The 25,856-nt window shown below is 36.3% G+C and overlaps 1 protein-coding gene across 1 annotated transcript in view; it reads left to right on the top strand.

Annotated features, from left to right (window-relative positions):
• The window catches only part of LAMA2 (laminin subunit alpha 2), a 594,330-nt gene that overhangs the window by 130,680 nt on the left and 437,794 nt on the right, over positions 1–25,856 (top strand). Inside the window, 2 exon segments of the mRNA XM_021084463.1 lie at positions 15,881–16,051; positions 23,052–23,164. Of these exon segments, the coding sequence (XP_020940122.1) occupies positions 15,881–16,051; positions 23,052–23,164 (284 nt within the window).

Below are 25,856 nucleotides of genomic sequence, written 5' to 3'. Positions count from 1 at the left end.
ACACTGGCTGGGTAAAATAAAATTTGTTGTTTCAGAGAGAACTTGGAAATAGCTAATTCAGGTGTTAGTGTGGGGATGGTGATGGTGCTCAACACTAGAAATCATGAGTTTTGCCTTGGATAGCTTAAATTTGAGATGCTTGTGAGATATCTAAGTGGAGGTGTCAATAGATAATTAGAACTGAAACTTCAGAAAAACATCTGGCCCTGGAGATAGAAGTTGGGAATAGTTGACTGTGCACATGGTATGTAAATTATTTAGAAGTAGATGAGATTATTAGGGATTATTTGGAGGTTATTTAGGGATGAGAATGAAATAATGCCATTTACAGCAACATAGGTAGAACTAGAGACTCTCATACTGAATGAAGTAAGTCAGAAAGAGAAAGACAAATACCATATGATATCACTTATATCCGGAATCTAACATAAGGCACAAATGAACCTTTCCACAGAAAAGGCAATCATGGAGTTGGAGAACAGACTTGTGGTTGCCAAGGGGGAGGAACTGGGATGGATTGGGAGCTTGGGGTTAATAGATGCAAACTATTGCTTTTGGAATGGATTAGCAGTGAGATCCTGCTGTGTAGCACTGGGAACTCTGTCTAGTCATTGATGATGGAGCATGATAATGTAAGAAAAAAGAATGTATACATGTATGTGTAACTGGGTCACAATGCTGTACAGTAGGAAAAAAAATGTATTGGAGAAATAAGAAAATAATAATAATAAAAAAGGAATCTAGGATCAAGCCCTGAGGAACTCTAATACTGAAGGAAAAAAAAAAAAAAAACCAAAACAGATGAAAAAGAGCAAAGTCAATGAATGTGACTTTTCTTTTTACTGTAGACTAGGCTTTTAAACCAGAGGACACACAACATAGAACAGTATTTTTAAAACTATGTTTCATCATTAGAAATAAGAAATTTTCAGTAGTCCTTAAAGACTGGGGTCCATGGGGAACAGTGTTTTTCCTGGTGCCATTATATGCATTAAAGCTGACATGAGTCCCTTCTGATATTTTTGTTTTATAATTATTTAGCAATTAATTTATAGATTTATTGTATTTTTATACTTTGGATTGTTAACAGCAGACACAGACACAGAATTTTTTAATTTGTTTTCTATATCACAAACACCTCTACTGTGGGGTAATTGCCAATTCAAGGCTCTAAATTTAGTTTTTAGTGACTTAAAAGTATTTTACATTTCCTCTCCTTTGCCTTTTATACTTCTTATTTTGAGTTTTCAGTTAGACCTGCCAAAGAGACATCTAGTTTATAGACTTGCTTTTGGAAGCCAGGCAGAAGAGAGCAGATACTGAACATATGCTCTGCTGATATTGATGAAGTGAGGTTGGAAGAAGCTGGGAAACAGTCTCTTTCTCCCTAGCTGCCACCCCCTCGATGGGTATTTTGGGTACCCTTATGCTAGACCATTCTAAATAAGTGCCCCTGCTATAATAATTAGTTTTTTATCATATGATTTTGAAAACCTTTAGGATGATTCAGAATTGTTCTCCAAGCGGAACATGAGGGGAAAAAAAAAAAAAAAAAACCTAGTAAAACAAAGCAGTTTGTAGATTCTAATTTTAAATGAATGGTGGGTAATATTTCCATGCAACTTGAAGGGAATGGAAAATTTGTGACCAGGACAGTGTCCACCAGGTCCTCAACAAATGTTGGAAGTGGAGCAGTGGATACCTGTATTTTGAGGAGACAGATTTGAAGTTAGATAAATAATCTATTTAATTTAGCCCTAGAGATGGCATTTTGCTAAATTTGAATTATTTACTTACTTTTGGTTTCAAGAGGCTTTGTTCATCAGATGTGTGTGGTCAACTTCTATTTACTTAGCAGATGGTAGAGTTGGTTTAAAAATATATAAATATGTTTGGAGGCGTTTGAGGAACTTTGAGTATAAATGCCTTACTTTGAGTCATTGTCACAGAGGTGTACTGTCATGTCCTTCCTGGTCTGTTAGTGTTCTTACTAGAAATCCGTGTCAGAATGGCAGACTTTTTCTTATGTATCCTGTTTTAGGTTATAATAATTCATGATGTAATTCTGTCTTAAGAAGATCATGATATCCTTTGTCAAGAATTTAATAAAATCCTATAGTGCGTGGCTGCATCAAGTGCTAAAAATGGCGTTTGAGTTCATCATGGCCCCTTGTAGTCCTTAGTCAGAATATCTGTACATAGAGTGGATATTCTACATGTAAAACTTGCTTAAGACCCATTGGAGTATGTGTGTTTACACCTGGTTTATTTTGGTTTTAGTGATAATAAAAATACTTAAATTTTCATCTTCAAGTCTGTTTAGAATGAGCAAAGTAAAGAATTTAAAACAGGTACTCAATAGAACATGTACTACTTTTTCTGATTAAAAAAGAAGAAAGGAGACCAAAGCAACCCTTAAGCCTGTAAAAATATCCTTTTATTTGAGAAGTTTAAAAGGGAAGAACTAAGTAACAGTACAAGACAAATTTGAAAGGCCTGTTAGGACTAGAATATGTGCCTTCCTTTTTTGTGGGTTTTTGCTTTGGGTCTTTTTTTTTTTTTTTTTTTTTCCCCTTCTGAACTACTGGATTCAGCATTATTTTTTTCCAGCTTACACACATTGTTGTGTCTGGATGGCTATTAGTTCAAATTGGACTGATTTTCTAGTTCTATAAAACTCTTCATCTGCATCATGGATCAAGAGCATTAAGTTACTTCCTGCAGTGCACAGCTGGAAGTCATTCTCTTCGGCAACATTTTGTTTTGTCCCATTTTTGTTTTATACCAGTGTGTTCCTACACACCCACATAGCTCAGGATTTCAGACAAGTGTCTCTTTTCCTTCCCTGACACATCTTAGAACATTGTAAATTGGCAGCTTCTCTTTTGTCTTTCAAATGCTGAATGACTTGCAAACAGCTCTGTTTGCCTGCATGAAAAATTTTTTAAAATGCTCCATAGACCTAGAGACTGAAATGGAAAGTTAGAAACATTCAAACAGACAGTTTCCTCTTATTCTTTTGAGAGAAGAGAGACACTTGGCATGAGCAAGCCAGAGAAATACTAGGTACCAAGAGTAGGATGACAGAAGGGGAGAGAGAGGAAGAAATGTGTGTTGTATTGTAAAAACCTATGTGATTTTAAAAAAATTAGTTAAAAGTTGAATATATTGAAGAGAATTCACTGATCGGATGACTCTCTCATAGCATTCTCCAAGTACTGTCTGTTATTAATGATGGTCTTTGCAAGCTGGACTATAGACGTTAACTAGAAACATTGAGAAATTAAAATACATGTACTGATACATAAACACGTTTATCAATATATCTGAATGTTAATAAAAAAGTGCTATAATATGCTAGGCACAGGCAATGAAGACAGCCACTCTACAGTGTTCAATATTTAAAGTGATGAAAACAAGAAAATATATTTAGGAATTCTTTTGGGCAGACTACATTAGGAAGATTTTCTTTGAAGATATGAATTAGATCACTGTCATTTTAAAATGGTGATTTACCAAACTTCACACAGTTATAGGTAATCAAAACAAAGAACATGATGGAAACAAACAAACAAACAACAACAACCCAGAAGGAAACTTCTACCATGAAACAATTTTTAAAGTGACATTGTGGCCAGGTTTGAACATGAACATTTAATAAGCCTTAGGTCTTTGTGTCAAGAGTTGTGATTGTTGTCACTATTATTGTTCCTTCCCAATTCATCCTAAAGGTGTTTAAGTGAAGCAACTGTATATATCCATTCTGTCACTTTTAATAAAGTTGTTTTCTCTTGATCTTCCTTTGTATGCGCATGCGTGCATGTATGTCGGTGTTGGGGGGGATGTGTAGACGTAATGTTTTCAAACTCCTTCAGCTTCTTGATTGCAAGCAACAGAAATTACCAAAGCTGTTTAACTTAAGCATAAATGTATTTGATATAGATCATAGAACTTGCACAATTGTTGGAAAGGTTTGAAAACCAGGTTTAGGAGATTACAGACATCCAGGCCATTCCTGTGTTTCACTGCCTGAAAAGTCTAGACAGGGTCTCTTTGCAGACAAGGCTGTCACCACTTCTCCCCTTTGTACTGATGCTGTTATCTCTATCACTATCATGATCTTTCTTTATCTCCCCAGTTCCGTACTTCAAGTGCTCCAGAGTCAGAGCCCTAGGCCAAAGTCATGTGCACAAATTGCCCAAACTGGTAAAAGGAGGGGAAAAGAAAGATCTCCCAGACATCCATTTCCCTGGTAGGAAGTCAGGGTACTACATGTCCTCTGTACTAAATACAGTACCAATTACCCAGAAACAGACATGAAGGTGAGTGGAGGATAGCCAAGCAATGACAAAGATCTACTACGTTTCTAAAATGGCTTGGATTTCTTTGAATTATTTCACTGAGCTAGGGGACCAGAGTTCTATATTTCCTGTAAATCAAGGGTATGATTAGTTTAGCGGATTTTTTTTTTTTTTTGGCCAGATTTCTCTCTAGAATGATTGTATGAGTGCATGTATTTATTCTCATTCAATAAGTTTAAATTTGAGTGCTATTATATACTAGCTAGTGTTATCCTTGTCCTCAATAATGTTATAGAATAGAAATCCACTATAAAAGATATTATAATAAAATGTAAACTAAGTACTATGTAGACAGCAAGAAGGAAATAAATTCTGTGTTGCAAAGTCAGGAAACACTTTGATATTTGGCTATTTGAGATGGCTCAAATATATAGATATTTGAGTAGATAACCAGGTAAGCAGAAAAGGAAAGTGTTCTATGTAGAAGGCCAAGATCATGTCATGACAAAGAATTTTCAAAGCACTGGTGTATTTGTAAACAGTAAGATGTCAGCATACTGAATGTGTAGGAAGGCATGAAAGGGGATGGAAAATGAGTGTAGAAAGGTAGTTAGGGGCCTGATTATAAATGTTCAGATTACCAAGAAGTGTAGCTGCTGCGTTACAGGCAACAGGCAGCTCACAGAGATTTTAAACAAGAAAGTACAAGGAGATCCTGCTGAGTAGCATTGAGAACTTTGTCTAGATACTCATGTGGCAACAGAACAAAGGGTGGGGGAAAAAAATGTAATTGTAATGTATACACGTAAGGATAACTTGATCCCCTTGCTGTACAGTGGGGAAATAAAAATAAATAAATAAATAAAAATAAATAATAAATAAATTTAGGTTAAACTTTAAAAAAAACAAGAAAGTGATGTGATCAGACTTAATTTTTAGGAAGATAATTTCCCCAAGAGTTTGGAAGATGAATGAAAGTAGAGTTATAACGGAGGAGATTGTAGGGTGCTGTTGCAGTAGGTGTGAGTTTGGATAGGATTCTTTTATATGAAAGTATAGATAGATAGATGATAGATAACATTAAGCTGGAGACAAACAAATTACTTGGAAGCAAATCTTAGAATGGTGAGAAGTAAGACAAATTTGTCCTCAAAGTACCTTTTAACATTTTCTGTTTTCTGTGGAATATCATTTCATTAATGCTGGTGGATGTTCATCTGTTTGATAAGAATGGCAGAGATGTGGGAGTTCCCGTTGTGGCGCAGTGGTTAATGAATCCGACTAGGAACCATGAGGTTGCAGGTTCTATCCCTGGTCTTGCTCAGTGGGTTGACGATCCGGCGTTGCCCTGAGCTGTGGTGTAGGTTGCAGATGCTGCTTGGATCCCGAGTTGCTGTGGCTCTGGCGTAGGCCGGTGGCTACAGCTCCAATTAGACCCCTGGCCTGGGAATCTCCATATGCCGCAAGAGCGCCCCAAGAAATGGCAAAAAGACAAAAAAAAAAAAAAAAAAAAAAGCCAATGGCAGAGATTTGGAGAAGAGAGATTGCTGTGAATCAATTATCATATTTTTGTAGATGGTCTTTATGAAGTCAGACAATAATGGAGATTAGCACTTGGAAGGGTTGGGTGCTTTGGATTTTTTAAAAAGTATGAGTGACAATGAGAGGAAGTAATTTGTAAATAGCATTTAAAAGCCAGATGGAGGCTATTTTTCCTCTCCCTGTGATTCTAGCAATTCACTGGGGAATCTTCAGGAAGTGTTACTGTCAGGGGAAATCAAGACCTCAGCTACAACAAGAAGGTTGAGGTTTCTTAAAATGTAAAAATTTGAAAATAAATTGTAGGACTTGTAAAACTATGATGGAAGTTGCCCTGTGAGCATGCATGCAGAGGGAAAAGGAGAACTAGACGATATAAAACTCAGGAATGATGTAGGAGGTGAAAAGGATTTTTCATTTAGAGCAGGAAGGGGAGTGAGCCTGGATCTTTAATGATAAAATTAATTCTAATTTATTTGGGATTACAGTAATCATATTTGAAAACCTCATTTGCCATTTAGGTTCTGGGAAATGTTTTTCTCATTTGTAAAATTCAGATTCGAAGTGGGCTTCTTTTGCCTGCTGGATAACAATCTTCTAGTTCATCACCTAGAGAAACACTGCTTAAATCCGAAGGAACTGAATTTTACCACACAGCAGATCACTTACTGATGCGCATTTCTGACTTGTAGTTCTTCAAAAGACAATACTTATGTATTAAATATGATGCTAAGTCAGATTTCTTTTGTGAAATAAAAGCTGGAAAAACTGGAAAGGAAAATAAAGTCACCTGCTGATTGCTGGCCAGCGGGTGTCTTGTATAGACTTTCAGCTGTTTTGCTAATCTTTGCTTTGTTTTGCTCGGTTCTTTTGATTCCGAACAAGATTGAAGACAGTTACCCTTTGTAGTATCCAACCAGCTTTTCCACATTTAAGAAATGTCATATTAAAATTTTATTGTCATTGGTATTAATAATTTATAAAAGCCAAAGAATGGCATAAATTGTATGTATTCCTATGTACATGTGTATATATACATATGGTTATATATACAGATAAACCCTTATGCCTATACATGTAATTTCTATTGATACTTTGCCAACCTTAAGACAAAGTTTGCCCATATAGAAAAGTTGTAAGAATCATACAATGAATACCCATTTACCTAACATCTGGATTCTAGAATTATAATCTCTTAAGAGTTCCTGCTGTGGTATAGAAGGTTAAGGATTGGCATTGCTGCAGCTGTAGTGTAGGTTGCAACTGCAGCTTGCAGCCAGGAACTTCCATATGCCAGGGGTGTGGCTGAAGAAGAAAATAATTAAATAAAATTAGTATCTCTCTGTATTTACTTTATTATACTTCTTTCCAGCTATACATAAGTATCCGTCCTCTGCTGTTTTGATCTCCTGTAAACTTTTTGCCTAAGCACTGCACCATGAATATCATAAACTACAATATTGGTCTCCTTTCTTTGTTCAGGTAAAATTTACACACAGTGAAATGCACAAGTAACAGTGATTCACTGTAGCATTCAGTGAGTTTTAACAAACATATACACTTACACAATACAAACATATCAGGAATATTACTGTCACCCCAGAGATTTCCTTTATGCCTCTTCCCAGCCAGTACCCCTAAATCATTTTTTATTCTGTTTCATTTTCACAATTGTTTATGTTTCCCCTCTTCTAAACAGTCATATAAATGAATAACAAAGTTTGCACTCTTGTATAAAGCTTCTTTTACTTGGCACAGTACTTTTGGGATTCATCACGTTGTATCATGTATCAGTAGTTTGTTTCATTTTAATGCTGAATAGCATTCTGTTGTATGAATATACCACAGTTTCTGTATCAATTCTCCCATTAATGGGAACCTCAGTTGTTTCTGTGTTTGGCTATAATGATAAAAACTTCTGTGGACATTATTGTATAGGCCTTTTCATGGACATATACTGTGATATCTCTTGGATTTTCTTAAGAGTGGGATTTTGGGGTCATGAGGAAGGTCTAGGTTTAAATTTATTTAAAATTCCTATTTTCTAAAGCAGTTGTTCTAATTTACACGCATAACAGCAATGGAGCAGAGTTCCAGTTGTACCCTAAAACTTTTAAATATTTGGTGGCGTTAGTCTTTTTTTAGTAATGTGCCACTTAATGTAAAACGCAAGAACCTTACAAATGTATGGGTCCATTTACTGTGTTCCCTCTACCATTTCTTGTTCTAATTGTTGTCTGTATTACATCAACATACATTGTAACACACTCCCCGCCCACCCAGCAACATAATTTTTTAAAAGCATTATATATGTATTTAAAGAATTTGGGGTAAGAGGTCTATCAGATTATGTTAAAGTTTGCTTACATTTGATTCTGTCATCTTCATTTTTTTATTGATCTCTTGTAATGATTTTAAAAATTCCAGATATTGTATTTTTCAGTTGTAGAATTTATATTTGATATTTTTGGTAGTTTCAATTTCTCTTCTGAGATTTCCTGTTCATTTTCTATTGTAGGCATTTGTGTGTGTCTTTGATCACAGTTGTGAAAGCTAATTAAAAATATTTGTGTATTAATTCTAATATCTGATTGATATCAGTCTTGGTTTGAATTCACAGCTTTTCTATTAAGTATGGGTACCGTTTTATTGTTTCCTTGTATGTCTATTTTTTTTTTAAATTGAATTGTAGGTGTTGTGAACAATCTACTGTAGAAAACTCAGAGTTCTGTTATGTTTTTCTGAAGAGCAGTTATCCTTTATTTTTGTGTTATATTGGTTAACTTATCTGGACTTAAACTCCGATGTCTTAGCTTTCCTGTGGAATGCAGCAACTGTGATCCCTATTTTGGTGTTTTAGTCTCGTCTGGGTTATTCTCAGTCTGCCTAGGACGTATCAACATCTGATATTAGTGAGAGGTTTGGAAAGAGTTTATACACGTGTTTTGAGGGTCCCTTTCTGTGGTTTTCTTTTTTGTAGTATTTCTTCCTCACTTCATAGCAGTTGTGATTGTTCTTAGTTGTTTTCTGATTCTTAAAGATAGTAAGGTTATATCTATATAAAAAAGGACAGTGACATGTGGGTTTCTATTTGAGTTTTAGCCACTATGTAGGATGCTATCTGAGACACAGCCAGTATCTTCCATCTTCTAAGCATCACATCTCTCCTAATTTACATGTTTTTGGTTGTTCTTCAATGTCTTTAAGTATTTGAGATTTAAAAACTGTATTCTGTTTATCACTCATGACTCTTATCTGTGAGTAGTTTGATTTAATAAGAACTACTCCACAAATACTAAAAGTAGAACCTCCATATGCAGGTTTTAAAGATATTTCTGCCTTTTGAAACCAAAATGTTAGATTTTAAAGCAGATCATCAAAATCATGCAAAATTGTATGAATATATCACAGTATTTGAGAAAGCAAATAGAATCTAAGAAGAATCAAATAAAAAAAGTGAAAATTTGGTGAATTTCTAAATGTTTTCCATATTGTAGCAAAATTTGTTTTTCACATGATGTAAACTTAGTCTTTTCCTAGACTATTTACTAATGTTTATACTAACGGAATATATTCTTCTCTATATAGTATATAAATTCTAGTCTCTAATTAAGTATATAGTATACAGAGAATAAATATTATTATTTTTTAGACTTTATTCTTTAAGCCACAAATGCAACTAAATTTACTTAGTCTAGATAATATTCAGAAAAAATCAGTCCTAATTATATGGGTATGACTGGCTTTTGTGTCATTAGCATTACATAAAGAGGGCTGTAAGTCAATACTCTATAAAGGTTCACCATCCATTTGTAGTTCATTAACACAATGTTTACATAATCTTAACCAAGCGGCCCATATTAAATATAGCAGTAAATATTGCTCTGTTGCTTTTGAATGGGAATAAATAGATACAGTCTAATACATTTAACTTGCTATGAAAATGGGCTGCAATCTATAATACAGCCTCTGAAGATTCAATAAAAGCTCAGATATTGATTGACTCTTCAAATTGGTTGTTAGCAACTAATTGGGGACCTTCTCTGACCAATACATTTTACTGATTTTTTAAAATAACAAAATAGCTAATAAAATTTCAAAAGGCAACTATTTCCTGATCACAGAGGAAGGCAATTAAATTATGGAGATGTGATCTGGTGTTGCCGTGAACTGTAGTGTAGGTCGCAGACACGTCTCGGATTTGACATTACTGTGGCTGTGGTGTAGGCCAGCAGCTACAGCTCTGATTTGACCCCTGGCCTGGGAACCTCCATATGCCATGGATGCAGCCCTAAAAAGCAAAAAAAAAAAAAAAAAAGTAAATTATGAAAAGGTTAATTTTGAGTATATGATTACTAAGTGTAGCAGAAACAAATCAATGGAAAGAACTGAAAGATAATAAATGTAAATTTTATTAACATGTTTAGTTTATGATTGGAAAATTCTATGAAATAACAAAGGGTTGTGACTGAGTAAGCTATTTCTTTTATTAAATATGTAAATTGAGCTCTGCTGAGGACAAGGTTATAGCTTTTCTTCATGCCCTAATGAGAATTAGCCTTATGAGTTAAAGAGCCAAATTCAAATCTTAATGATCTTACTAATTCATAATTCTGTGCATATTGTTTGTCTTCTTTGAGCTGCATTTTCATTTGTAAAATAGGGCTAATAAAATTTACACAGTGGGCTTACTGAGGGATTAAATCATTATTTAATGAATATGAAATAGCTTCTGAATCAATGTTATTTCCACATCTGTATTCCTTTTATAGCCACGTCATTTTGCTCACATTTTCTTCATTTAATTCTGTGGGGAATTTGGGATGTAACCTAGTTCTCTACTTTGGAATGTACATTATACAAGAGAATAATTTTCATCAGCCATCTCCCCCTTTTAGCTCCCTCCCGTGATTCCTCAGATCTAAGAAAGTTCAGGCCGAACCAATTCCAGTTAGGTCCCACAGGGCTGGACCAAAGCAGGGCTTGTGAAGTCTTACCAATATCCACAAAACAGAACCTAAAGTCAGGGTCAAGGTAAAGACTAGTCAGAGGTTAGAGAGACAAAGACCACAGAGTAAAACTGACAGTGTTCTGGGGCAGTTTAGAGACATTGGCTCCCGGCTGAGATGGCTTTTGTTTAAGTAAGATGGATTGGTTTGAAGAGGCTAGAAAGGGTTTAACGTCATCCTGTCCAGTAACAAGGTGTTTGCTCTCTTTTTTTCTTTTAAATTTTATTAGAGTTGACTTACAGTGTTGTATTAGTTTCAGGTATACAGCAAAGAGAATCAGTTATATATGTACATACATCCATTTTTTTTCGAATATAGTGTTATTACAACTATTGAGTAAATGTCCCTGTCCTATTGGTCCTTGTTAGTTGTCTGTTCTATATACAATAGTGTGTATGTGTTAATCCCATCCTCTCAATTTATCCGTCCCCCCAACCATTTCCCCGTTGGTAACCATATATTTGATTTTGTAATCTTTGCATTTATTTCTGTTTTATAAACAAGTTCTTTTGTATAATTTTTATTAGATTCCACATATAAGGGATATTACATGATATTTGTCTTTCTCTTCCTGACTTGACTTAGTATGATAATCTCTACTTGCATCCATGTTGCTGCAAATGGCATTATTTTGTTCTTTTTTATGGCTGAGTAGTATTCCATTGTATATATGTACCACATCTTCTTAATCCCTTCATCTGTTGATGGACATTTAGGTTGTTTCCATGACTTAGCTATTATAAGTAGTGTTTCAGTGAACATTGGGGTGCGTGTATCTTTTCAAATTATGGTTTTCTCTGGATATACGCTCAGGAGTGGGATTGCTGGATCTTAAGGTAGTTCTATATTTACTTTTCCGAGGAGCCTCCGTACTGTTTTCCATAGTACCAATTTACAAACCCACCAGTGGTGTAAAAGGGTTCCCTCTTTTCCAAACACTCTCCTGCCTTTTTTGGTTTGTAGAATTTTGATAATGGTTGTTCTGATTGGTGTGAAGTGATGCCTTATTGCAGTTTTGATTTGCATTTCTCTAATAATTAGCGATGTTGAGCATATTTTCATGTGCTTCCTGTCCATCTGTCTGTATTTTTTTGAGAAATGTCTATTTATATCTTCTGCCCATTTTAGATTGGGTTGTTTGGGCTTGTTTGTTTGCTATGAAGCTGCATCAGGGGAACAGAATAGCAATCACAGAGATAAACCCATGCGCCTATGGTCAACTAATCTATGACAAAGAAGGTGAAAATATACAATGGAGAAAAGATAGTCTCTTCAATAAGTGGTGCTGGGAAAACTAGAAGCTACATGTAAAAGAATGAAATTAGAACATTCTCTAACACCATATGTAAAAATAAACTCAAAGTGGAATAAAGACCTAAACATAAGGCCAGATACTATAGAACTCCTAGAGGAAAACATAGGCAGAACATTCTTTCACATAAATTGCAGCAATATCTTTTTTGATTCACCTCCTAGAGTAATGGAAACAAAAACAGAAATAAACAAAGGAGACCTAATTACACTTAAAAGCTTTTGCACAGCAAAGGAAACCATAAAAAAAACAACAACATCCCAAAACCTAAAAGACAAACCAGAGAATGGGAAGAAGTCTTTGCAAGTGAAGTCACCAACAAGGGATTCACCTCCCAAATATACAAACATATCATGCAGCTTTTTGCCCTCTTCAGAAAAGGATTTTCAGCCTATCTCTTCTTTCTTACTACCTAGTTTTTATACTATAAATTATGATTTTTTTTTTTGTCTTTTTGCTGTTTCTTGGGCTGCTCCCGCGGCATATGGAGGTTCCCAGGCTAGGGGTCTAATCGGAGCTGTAGCCTCCGACCTATGCCAGAGCCACAGCAACGTGGGATCCGAGCTGCGTCTGCCACCTACACCACAGCTCACGGCAACGCCGGATCCTTAACCCACTGAGCAAGGGCAGGGACCGAACCCGCAACCTCATGGGTCCTAGTCAAATTCGTTAACCACTGCGCCACGACAGGAACTCCTATAAATAATGATTTTAAAGACTTGAGAAAAAAACCCACTAAAACGTATTACTAACAATGACAAATAGACAATGATTTTGTTGATATATATGTATAATTATGTATGCTCTGTGTATCAACTATATGTATCTAAACTATATCTATATCCATATACATAGCTATATATACAATCACATAATCTGATGGATTAGAACAGTTACAAATTCAGTCCTCTGTCAGTCACTCAGCATCCACATAAGCTTTCAGAATAAAGTCTATATTCATATGCTCTTTCCTCTTCCTGGTATGTTTGCTTTTTTCTTTTTCATTTTCTATGTTAAATACATTTCTATTTCTCCTCCAAAATTCAGCTCAAGATCACTTCCCACAATAAGCCCTTCATAATAGTATTTTCATTCCCAAATCTTTTATGGTATCTAGCATAGTATGTACTCAACATGTATTTGATGAAATAACAATTGTACAGCTAAATGCAAAATAGTGATGAATGACAGAGAGAAAGATATAGACAGACCTTACTTAATCATGTATCACTTAACAATTTTAAGACTAAAATGTCCAAATATATAGATAACGATATGGGGATGATCAAATTATTTTAAAATGTGTAACCTGGAGTTCCTGTCGTGGTGCAGTGGTTAACGAATCCGACTAGGAACCATGAGGTTGCGGGTTCGATCCCTGGCCTTGCTCAGTGGGTTAAGGATCCGGCGTTGCCGTGAGCTGTGGTATAAGTTGCAGACGCGGCTCAGAACCCGCTGTGGTTCTGGTGCAGGCCGGTACCTACGGCTCTGATTAGACCCCTAGCCTGGGAATCTCCATATGCTGTGGGAGCGACCCTAGAGAAAGGCAAGAAAAATAAAATAAAATAAAATAAAATAAAATAAAATAAAATATGTAACCTGGCAAATTTCACAAAACTGAAATACTTTCCAATAAGACTTACATACACAGGTAAAAAGGAAAAAGAAAAAATAACAACTTTTGTTAAAGTACTTAAACCTCTTATAAAACACTCTACATTTACTTATGAAACAAATAACAGTTTTATGAATGGCTAATATTTTTGACCAGTAATCATATTAGCTGACCTCATATCACGTTGACAGAATGTCACATTGAATGAAGGTCAGAGCGTGGATGAGGGGTGAGATGAATTTAAGAGAAAGAAAGAATGAGATAGTGACTTCAGTTAAGTAAAATGTAAGTTCTGAACTCATGGAAAATAAGAAAAATTGGAAATCTCTGTAACTATTCCTTGGAGAAAAGAGCTACTGTGGTGGTGGGGTGCTGGTTTGGGACAGCAGAATCAGAGGGATTTTAGAGACTGGTGAGTGTGGGGAGCGGGGGAAGAGAGAGGATTGTTTGGAGGCAGCTTTTTGGGAGGCCCTGAGCATGACTGAGGGGAGAACTGAAGTACTGCCTGGTCTTATGCATTCAGTTACCCCTTTAACATTTTTTTAAAGCAATTTCAGTAGAGATTCAATGTATTGAAAATTATTTTTTATTTGTACTATTGCTTCTTTTAAAGAAATGCAAGTCTAAGGTTAATCAGGCTAAGGGCCACCGATTAGCACTAGATTTATGTAGGTTTCATAGGACATTTGTAGAAGCATGCAGTGCAGTAATTAAGAGCATAGACTCTGGAGTCAGATTGCTTGGGCTCAAGTCACAGCTCTGTGATGCGGTAGCTACAATCATGGGCAAGTTACTGAACATCTTAAGAAAATAGGAGTAATAGTAGTTTGTAGTGAATATAGGTGTCATGCATAGTGAATTAGTCCATGCAAATAAAGAGTGTCTGAATAGTCCCTGACAAAATAGTGTCTGACATGTTATAAACGTTCAATAATGCTGGATATTATTATTGTTGTTATTTTTGAGATGATGCAAAGGAACATTTATAAGGCCAATATTTACAGTTCATTAATTTTTACAAATATATTGACTGCTTAATCTGTACCCAGCATGTCCTATGTTTTGACGATAAGGCAGAAATCACTTATAAACTTAAAACTCTATGAATCTTCAATAAATATCAGGACAAGATAGCCAGTAAAGGACTTTGTGTCAAAGATTGAATTGATGTGAACCTACATGATGTATATAGAACAGAGACTACCTAGCCAATTAGCATGTTCCTTAATAAATTGAGTCAAATGATCTATAATCTCAAATGCACTTTCTCCAGTATGAGTTTTTCAGTTAAAAGTGACTTCTGATAAGTGATTTTGCTATATTGTCATTGAAAAGAGGTCAGTGAAGTACAAATACCAGACATATATGAAACAGAATTGACAGTTATAGAAAGTAAAGAGCTTGAGTTTGTTTCTTCTATGAGATGCAAGGCCTCCCCCACCCTCCCCTGAAATGGACTTCTGAGATTGTATATAAGCAAACCAAACAGTTCTATTTTATCTTAAAAGTAGTTTCTGGCATACGATCATGAACTACTATGATTACTTGTTTCTGGTAAGATACTGCTGTATAATACAGCAGTAAATAATGGTTTTTGAAAATCGTTCATGATTTTCTATTTCCTCCAGTCTGGCTATAAAGGAGTTACAAAAACCATTTCAGCTAAATGCTTATTGGAGCATTAAAATGACCATGAAAAACATGGATACATACTTGTGCAAAATCCTTTCATATTATTATCATTTACTACTAGATATAAAATAGCTGAAATGCAGGATGGAAGATCCAGTAAGACTCGTGCCAATAACATGAGCAGAAAATTTTTTAAAAATGTCTTAGAGATAGGACCTTCTAATTAAGTATTAGAAGTTAAAAATTAAAAAGCTAGCTTTAGAGTATGTATTTAACCCAAAAATTAAAACAAAAAGGAAATACTCATTTGATAATGCAGGCTATTTATGTGGTGTACTTTGTTAAGTGAGATATTTATCATTGATAACTTCATTTTCATTTAATCTAATGCTCTGGAAAACATCCTATCTTTCTTTCATTTTAAAATGCAGCAGAATCATCCCACACATCTTCATTTGTCCCTCTTTTTCAGGTTTGTTCCCTGCTGTTTTAAATCTTGCTTCCAATGCTCTCATCACCACAAACGCAACATGTGGAGAAAAAGGACCCGAAATGTATTGCAAGTTGGTGGAACACGTCCCTGGGCAGCCTGTGAGGAACCCTCAATGTCGAATCTGCAATCAAAATAGCAGCAATCCATACCGTATGTATTTTCATGTCAATTTGTATGGCCCTAAGTAGGATCTATAATTGAGAGGTGTTGAGGCCAAAGTACCTTAAAGTCAAAGGGTTTGTACTCGCCGACACTTCTAGAAGCTTTCTTCCACCATGAGCTTTGCAGCCCCTCTCTGTCATTTGACGAACATTATTGGCATTTCTTATGTGTAGTGGGTATGGTGCTTGAGGAGGGTTTTCTAGTTGAAGACGTGTGTCAGTCATTAAGTTCACTAGCTGCAGAAGAATGTCTGAGGATGTGGTTATTAATTCAGGCTGTAGTCATTCAGTGGCCACTTAGGTGCCAGGTATTGTGCTGGGGGTCCAGCAGGAATGAGACGTGGTCCCTTGCTCCAAATGAGAGAAATAGCAAAAAGCAGATTGTTGCTACATAGGGTGGTAGGTACCAAGAAAGCATGAACATAGGGGCATCAGGGAGAAAGAAGAGGGTCACAAATTTAGTCCTGGTGCAGAGGAAGGCTTACCAGAAGTGAGATCCAAGGACAAATAGGAACTGAGCAGATAAAGAGGATACAGGGAGAAGAAAAGAAGGAATGCCAGGAAGGAGGATCAGAATAAGACAGAAAATGTTACTTGCTTTGGAAAGTCTAAGTAGTTAGGAATGGCTGCAACTGAAATGTCAGAAGGCAGAGGGTAGGGATGGTTCTTAAACACACAAGAAGGATGTTTAAATGAGAGGTGTCTGGGAGTTCCCATTGTGGCTCAGTGGACATGAACCTGACTAGCATCCATGAGGATGCAGGTTCGATCCCTGACCTCACTTAGTGGGTTAGGATCTAGCATTGCTGTGAGCTGTGGTGCAGGTCACAGATGTGGCTCAGATCTGGCGTTGCTGTGGCTGTGGTGCAGGCAGCAGCTACAGCTCCGATTTGACCCCTAGCCTGGCAACCTCCATATGCCACTGGGGCAGCCCATAAAAGACAAAAAATAAATAAAAATAAAAAAAAGGAGAGATATCATACCAAGCCCTCCTGGGTGCCTCTAGGAGCAACACTGATAACTCAGACTCATTTATGTATTTACTCAGCAAGCATTTGAACACTGGCTACTAGCAGTCCATTGTATTGGAGCAGAATGTTCAATCACCCGATTTAAAGGACTCTGAGAAGAAACAGAAAATTAAATCAAATGCTAAGGGAACATCTAGAAATTCCTGGGAAAAAAACAGTCCACATGTTGAGAAAATAAGGGTGAGTAAGATAAAAAAGGGGGAAGGTATTATATTAAAAAATCATGCATAGATCTTGAAGGTATGAAACAGTAAATATAATCAGAGAACTCTAAGTAATTAGGTTTAATGAGTAAATAATTTATATGGAGAAGGGGAGAATGATATGAGATAATTCTAGAGATGGAAGTTGATTTATATCTATACATTGGGAAATCATCAAATATTGGGGAGATTAATAAAGTGAATACATGATGTCAATGAGGTGAGTTATAAAAGAGATAACATTTCACAATTATTTTAAAATTTTCATAGTTTTTCTTCTTTTGTTTAAAGTTGCACTGCTTATAAAACAAAGTTTTCTCTCACAACATACATTTTTTAACCTCGAAAGAAAGTTAGGAGGCACTGTTGATTCTCTAGCTTGTTAAAGGAAAGAATGCATAGTCCTTCCCTATATACAATTTAGAGATGCCAAAAATATTAATGTTTAGAAAACTGGGATTTTTGTGAATAAAATTGCTGGCCTTGCAGATCACGAAATGTTAAAAAAAAAAAAGTGTTAAGAAACCAAAGATGGCAAGTGTCAGAAACCTTCCTTGCCTTTTAAATAACTGTTTTTTTTCCCCCAGTGGTGTAGATTGTTATGAATGTGAGTGGAGAATATTGGAACATGCCTTGTCTGTTTGCTATTCTTCTATAGATTGATAAGGGCAAAAGTTCCAGGTCAGAGCCCTGGGGAAATATTAAAGCAAGAAAATTTAAAGAGTAAAGGCCAGAAAACAAATTGATCAATGGACTACGAACTTGGCTAGGGCAGAAGCAGCAGCCTAATGGGGGAAATTGCCCTTGGTGCAAGTATTGGTGCCTTGATGATTTCGTAAAAAATATATGGTTCAGCAGGTTAAGAACCCAGTGTAGTGTCCATAAGAATGGTGGTTTGATCCTTGGCCTCACTCAGTGGGTTAAGGATCCAGTGTTGCCACAAGCTGTGGTGTAGGTCACAGATGTGGCTCAGATCCAGCGTTGCTGTGGCTGTGCTGTAGGCTGGCAGCTGCAGCTCTACAACCCCCTGCCTAGGAACTTCCATATGCCACTGGTGCGGCCATAAAAATTAAAATGTGAGAAAGGCTGGAGGCATGGAATGATTGGAAGGGAATGATTGGGGGTGGTTGGGAGTGTGTAATGTGTGTTTAGGATGGGCTAGGCAGAGGAGATTATGTAAAATCACGTATATGTGTGTTTGTGTGTGTGTGTGTACATATTTATGTGTATATATGTATGATTATATGTATGAATATAAATATAGTTTCTGTCTATAAGTAATTTTTTTTTTTTTTTTTTTTTTTCTTTTTAGGGCTGTACCTGCAGCATTTGGAAATTCCCAGGCTAGGAGTCAAATCAGAGCTCTAGCTGGCAGCCTACAACACAGCCACTTCAGTGTGGGATCCAAGCTGCGTCTGCAACCTACACCACAGTTCACAGAAACACCAGGTCCATAACCCAGAGTGAGAGGGCCAGGGATCCAACCTGCATCCTCCTGGATACTAGCTGGGTTTGTTACCACTAAGCCACAAGTACAATGTTAGGTAAATTTAGACTTGGATATAGAAGACAATTAAATAATCAAAACAATAAATTCAAGGCTATACCTTAGGGTGCATGTTATCAGTGAAGTGGAATTTTTAAGAAGGGAAACATCAATGGGAACTGAGGTAGCAAAAGAAAATTCCAAGGGGGTGATCAGGCGTAGATGGGCTCCAAAGTACGAATTACCTGAGATAAGAGGGAAAAGCGTTCTAGGAAAGGAGAGAAAGAAGAAAATGTGGATGGAGAGACAGGATGGAAGGAAAGTGCAAAGATTTATGGTGGGAAGATGGATGAGCTGTATTCACCAAATTAAGTCCAAGAGCCATTGTCACTCCCCACTTCAGAGCTGCATATTCAGGTCTCTTGGGTCTCAAAAGAAGACATCTATATTTAGGCAATCTCACCCTATATTTGCACATTGAGACAAAAAAAGTGAATAGGTTATTTTAGTAAAGCAAGACACATGAGTTATGTTTTGTATTTCCCATTTTATTTACTTGTGGTAAGTTTTTAAGATTTGCTTTTGTAAATCCTAGATTGACTCTGTGTGAGTAATGTAGTTTTAAATCAGCAGCTTCATTACGTTTCCAAATCCTATTTTAGAACTAGAAATTCAGAAAGAATAATATTCCATAAGAATAAAAAAAATCTAGCAATAATCCACATGGATATATTTTAGTAAAAGGTGGAGCAACAGATAATAAAATTCCACAGATTCAGTGAACAGCTGGAATAAATCTGGAAAGGTCTGTCCATAATTATCATACGAAGAAAAGGAAACTTGAATTTCCTGACCATTAATAGATTGTGATTTCCAATTAAAATAGCAGTTTGAAAGGTTTACTTCTTCAGTGATTTCCGTGCCAATTTTCAGATGCAGTTAGCCTTTGAATTGACTTGACTGCTATCCCTGTTGACGACGTTGTAAGTTTCTGTCTCTTTTTAAATAAGGGAAATGTGCCAACAATTAATCAGTATTTGCAAATTAATTATGATTAAACTTTCATAATGGGGATTATGGTTAATTGTTGAGTCATCTCCCAGTCTTCCTCTTCATGACTAATTCTCATATCAATTTGACCTGAGGTGGCAGATAGCAAAATTTCCAATTAGATAGCTCCTCTCCCAATTACCTATGAACCACAAGTGTGATTTGGAAATGTGGTTGTGTGTAAGTTTTTCTGTCACATATTGAACCCACGGTCTGTAAAGAAGATTGAGGAGGCTGTTTAAAGAATGTTTGCTGTGATATTTATTTTTCTTCAGAAGCCATGCCGGTAATATTTCATTTATGATTCTGATTCCCAATGCACCAATTTCAGCACCCACTCGTACCACCGAGGGCATTTATTTGATATTTAGTTATGCTTCTGGTATTTGTTGTTATTATAAAGGCCTAACAATTTCCTTAGCTTCGGTAGAACAAGTTAACTAGTGCTAGTTATTAAATTTATTCAGCAATTTACTTTTCATCAATGAGATAAGATGCCTCATCTCAGTGGACTACTAATGTGATAAGACTTGGTACAAACAAAGATCATCCAGCTGTTCAGTTCAATTAAATAATTTACCAATAAAAATAACTTTTGTTCTGTCCTGTATACTCATGTTACCATAAGTAACTCAAATATATAAGCTTTTATGTTTTCAGTTAAGCAGATTATAGCAGCTTACTTTATTAAGAAATTAATATGTAATAAAAATGTTCACAATTTGAAATGGTAAATGTAATGAATTTTCAATTTTTATAAATTTTTTTGAAGATTATTTTATTCTCTGACTCCTATTGCATCAAGGACTTCTTTTTGCTTAGTTTTTATTTTTATTTTATTTTATTTTATTTTATTTTATTTTATTTATTTTATTTTATTTTATTTTATTTTTTTGTCTTTTTGCCATTTCCTGGGCCGCTCCCGTGGCATGTGGAGGTTCCCAGGCTAGGGGTCGAATCGGAGCTGTAGCTGCCGGCCTATACCACAGCCACAGCAACATGGGATCCAAGCCGTGTCTGCGACCCACACCACAGCTCACGGCAACACCGGATCCTTAACCCACTGAGCAAGGCCAGGGATTGAACCCGCAACCTCATGGTTCCTAGTCGGATTCGTTAACCACTGTGCCACAATGAGACCTCTGGTTTTTATTTTTTAAATTTTTATTAAATGTAACTTGTATCCAATAAAGATCCAGAACCCTGCACATTTTGAATAGATGTATAATTACATATATATACATAATAATAGTTAGAATATTAATAGTTGCAATGTTCCTATGGTAACCCTCTGAGTGGAGACTTCCCATCTAAGATACTCATCCAAGGTATTTTTACTGGTCCATGGCAAAATGAGAAAATGAGAATATAAATTCCAAATTGTTTATGAAAATAAAATGAATGCCTTTTAAAGAATTGTGGTTTTTAAAACTTTTATTGTTTTTAAATATCTCCCATTTTATGAAACAATAGTGATGATATATTAAATGGTAGCAAGAATAGACTGGATGCTCCTGTTACTTGGAGAAATAAAGGGCTAGAACTCCTATATCAAATCTACAAATCTTTCTCACACACACTTTTTTACTTTTTATGAAAGTTAAGAATCTGGGAACCAATCTGTTCCCACAGAAGAGTTTTATTGTCCTTACTTCAGGAGGGACAAAGTTTAAGTGACTTACTCATGGTCAATTACCAATAGTGGACCCAGGTTGTCCAGTTCCTTGGACTCCAGCATCTCATGGTGCAAATCATATGCTCTTTCATTACTCTTCTCGTTAAAACATCAGCTCGACTACTGCCTTATGCACACAAATGGAAAGACCAAGATTGTTCCTCATAGTGGTATGGCTTGTTCATTATTTGAAATATTCCTTCAATTTACAAAAAAGGGTATTAGAACCATTAGGACATTCACTTGAAACATCTTCCCAATGAATTAATGTTACAAAAGTTCTCACAACTGACACTCCACAGCATCCTTAACCTGTAATGAACAGGAGAGTAGCAGGGAACAAGCCTCCACTTTGTTTACATTTCTGTGGGCAAATAGGCTGACTTCCAAGTGAGATGATAGCAAGTTAAGAACTACTGCAGCCCTGGGAATAGAAATAGGAACATCTCCCATAGCCTCCACTCCTGCCGTCCTCACCTAGGCATGACCTGGGCCAGATTAGAGGAAGAACAGAATTTCTGTTCCTTGGGAAATGAGAAGCACAGGTTGCAGATAAGAACCAGTGACCATGGAGCAAAAAGAGAGAGTGTTTTGGTTGTTGTGAGAGGTAATGGTTGTTGTGAGATGCTTAGAACTAAGTTGGAGAAGATGAGGAATCCATGAGTTTTGAGGATTGTAAGAAGGAAGGAACTGTAAGAAAGGATTGTGGGGGGAGGTGACAGTAATTGTCCACACCCCCTCTTTTCTGTCTCTAATCTGCCTTTTAATTTCACAATAGGTCCTGTTCCCTACTCTCTGGAGCAAAGGCAAGGGGAGAGCCCTGTTTTGTTGGTAGGATGGAGTTTCACGTGCCATCCTCTCTTTACTTGCCATTATTGTCCAGACATCTCCACTGAGTTAATGATTATGGGGATGGGCAAATGCTGGATGGGAGATTTGGAATATCTGTCATTATATTTCTAAATAGTAGTTTAAGTAGAAAGTCGACAAGTTCAAGAACGGACTGCAAAAAACCTCATAGGATGGATTTGACAGCATTTTATATTAAAACCAGATACATACTGAATTGCCCAAGTCTTAGTAATAATGAATGTGTCAGAAGAGCGAATCTTCAAGTACCTTTCAACCACAATTGAAGATTTTATGTTTCTATTCAAAAGTTGATGGCATACTAGAGCTGCCTCAAACAGTAGGGTTTTTGCTTCTTTGAATGACTGACATATCAATTAGATTTCAATATTATTTCTTCACACTTAATTTCTGTAGTTATCTTTAAAGTTGCCAATTTTAGTTGATAACCAGAGTGCTGAATAGCTTCTTCTCTTTTAGTCTAAGTATCTAACCATTTCACACTGTCTTGCAGAATGCTGTGAGAAAGTCAACGTTAAACAAATTCTGTTACGATATGGATTGCTCTCTTTACATTAATGTTTGGCATTCACATGGTGATGGTTTTAAGTTAGTTTTACTTTTTACTTTTAAAAAAAAGTCAAAATTCTTCATATGATCTTTTCTCCTTTCACATGCTGCTGCTGATTCAATAGAGAGACACCCGATTACAAATGCTATTGATGGAAAAAACACTTGGTGGCAGAGTCCCAGTATTAAGAATGGAATCGAATACCATTATGTGACAATTACACTGGATTTGCAGCAGGTATAGTGCCTCTTTTTATTTATTTATTTATTATCATTTTCCACTTTGAAATTGTATCTCGGATTGGCTATTTGTGTAGTTAGCAGTTTGGGATTGAAAGTGTACTCTTTCTTATTGCCTTCCATTATTTTCTTGATACAGTGAACAAAGGAACCCATGCATTTAGTATTTTGTTATTTTAAAATATTTGACATTTATTTTCTAAAGCACAACTAAAATGAATTCACATGAAGGGTTTAGAACTGAATTAGGAGCTGACTCTGGTTCATCTAATGAGAGTTAATGATAAAAATATTGATCAATGAAATTTTATGTAAAGACATATAATAGTGCCATTTTTAACTTTTAAAATAGGACAGTGCTGCCAGTCTGTTCATTGTGTGTGTACTAAACGGGTCTTGGATAACAAGGCCCTTGAGTAAAATGCCTCTCATTACTGGGAGTTGAGCAAGCTGTGACAGTTGATTATTAAATTAAACTTGGGCCACTAAATGAGGTACCAGGCCTTGCAGTTGTATAAAATTGATGTTGGAGGTTGTTAGTTTGTGTTCCATAGGCCTAGATGCCTTCTACACTTAATTTCTTTCTTCTCTTTGTTTGCAATATTCAGGTCAGGTTGATGTTATTAATCAAGAATCATCATCATCCCGAATTATTTAGGTTTGCAAATAGGATAGAATCCAGAAAAATGTTCATGTATTTTATTGTTATTCTGCATAGAAAAGTTTATTTAATTGACTGAAGGCTAAGACCAGAAATATTGAACTTAGGTGACTTCTTTATCTCAGTCTCTTCCCCTCTCACTCTCTAGAATAAACATAGAAAAGACTCCCAGCCACTGCTCCCTGGCCCAGTAGAGATGGAACAGCAAAGGAGTCTGGGGTTAGAGAAGAGGGAATAGTTAAAATAGTTAATGATGGATACTGTATGCTGTAGAGGTCGTGTTTCCAAGAGTGATCAGAGTGGAGGAAAGCACCAGCCAGTGGAGGTTAGTCAAATTCACAGGAGGTGAGGGAATAGCTAAAATTAAATGACGGATACTGTATGCTGTAGAGGTCGTGTTTCCAAGGGTGATCAGAGTGGAGGAAAGCACCAGCCAGTGGAGGTTAGTCAAATTCACAGGAGGCCAGATAGGCACCAGGCATTTCCCTAATGGATGCTGATTGTCATTATCAGTGGGAGTATGATCTACCCTAGGCAGGCTCTGGCACAGATTCTGCAGTTGCAAAGAATTGGTTGGGGGTCTAACAATAGATACTCTTTCTACCCATTTGGAACTCCTCAGGACCTGAGAAACAGGGTAGGAGCAGGGACTCAGTGCTATAGCTAAATTGCTGACTGGCATGGATTTATTTCTACCTGTACTAGCAACTGAATGGCAGCCTTGTATTAATAGTATTTCTCAGGAAGTCTTGGAGCACAATAAGGGATGTGCGGGCAAACTACTAAGTTGATCAATTATGCTTTAGGTCAATGAAGTCTTGTGTATGAATTCCCTGAAAATTTTAGCCTCAAAATAGACTTCATCCCTTTCACGATAGAGACAAATTGGTCCTTTGTCAGTCACAGCAGTTATCACCCTTCATGTGGTCATTGCAAGTAGGCCTTCTCAATCAGGAGTAAGTCTGCTGTCTATTGCCTTGGTCATTTCCTGGGGTGGGGGATCAAAAAATAGTGATGGTTAATTGCTCTGCTTTACTGTTCATCTATTTGTTTAGATCACACATGGAGCAAGAGACTCAGTTGTTACTATAATTTGTACAAATCGCTTATATACTCTTTGAGCCTAACCACCATAGTATTTATAGGCAGACCCCACTTTATTGTGCTTTGCTTTATTGTGCTTTGAAGATATTGTGTTTTTGCAAATTGAAGGTTTGTGGCAACAAGTCTGTTGGCACAATTTTTTCCAACTGCATTTGCTCACTTCATGTCTCTGTCACATTTTCATAATTCTCCAAACTTTTTCATTATTGTTGTATTTGTTATGGTGACCTGTGATTGTGAGATTTGGTGTTACTCTATCATACTTATTTTGTGGTCCACAAACCAGGCCCATATAAGGAGGTGAACTTAGTAACTATTGCATGTGTTTTGATTGCTCACCAACTGGTCATGCCCTCATTTCTTCCTTTCCTTGGGCCTTCCTATTCCCTGAGGCACACACACAACATTGAAATTACTAAGCCTACAATTACTAACTCTACAGTAGCCTCTAAGTGTTCAATTGAAAGGAGGAATTACACATCTCTCAATCTAAATAAAAAGCTAGAAATAATTAAGCTTAGTGAGGAAGGCATGTCAAAAGCAGAGAGAGGCCAACAGCTAGGTCTCTTGTACCAGTTAGTCAAGTTGTGAATGCAAAGGAAAAGTTCTTGAAGGAAACTAAAAGTGCCAGTCCAGTGAACACACAAATGAAGAGAAATCAGAATAGCATTATTGCTGACATGGTAAAAGTTTCAGTGATCTGGATAGAAGTTCAAACCAGACCCTTCTCATTAGGCAGTACCTTATTAGTGGCCCTAAGTCTTTTCAAGTCTACAAAGGCTGAGAGAGGTAAAGAAGCTACAGAAGAAAAGGTTGAAGCCAGCAGAGATTGGTTCATGAGGTTTAAGGAAAGAGGTTATCTTCATAACATGAAAGAGCCAGGTGAAGCAGCAAGTGCTGGTGTAGAAGCTACAGCATATTATCC

The sequence above is a fragment of the Sus scrofa genome, chromosome 1 (assembly GCF_000003025.6).
Source record: "Sus scrofa isolate TJ Tabasco breed Duroc chromosome 1, Sscrofa11.1, whole genome shotgun sequence".
Lineage (NCBI taxonomy): Eukaryota > Metazoa > Chordata > Mammalia > Artiodactyla > Suidae > Sus > Sus scrofa.
Note: the sequence above shows the minus strand (reverse complement) of the source record. Positions and strands in the feature narration are given on the sequence as shown.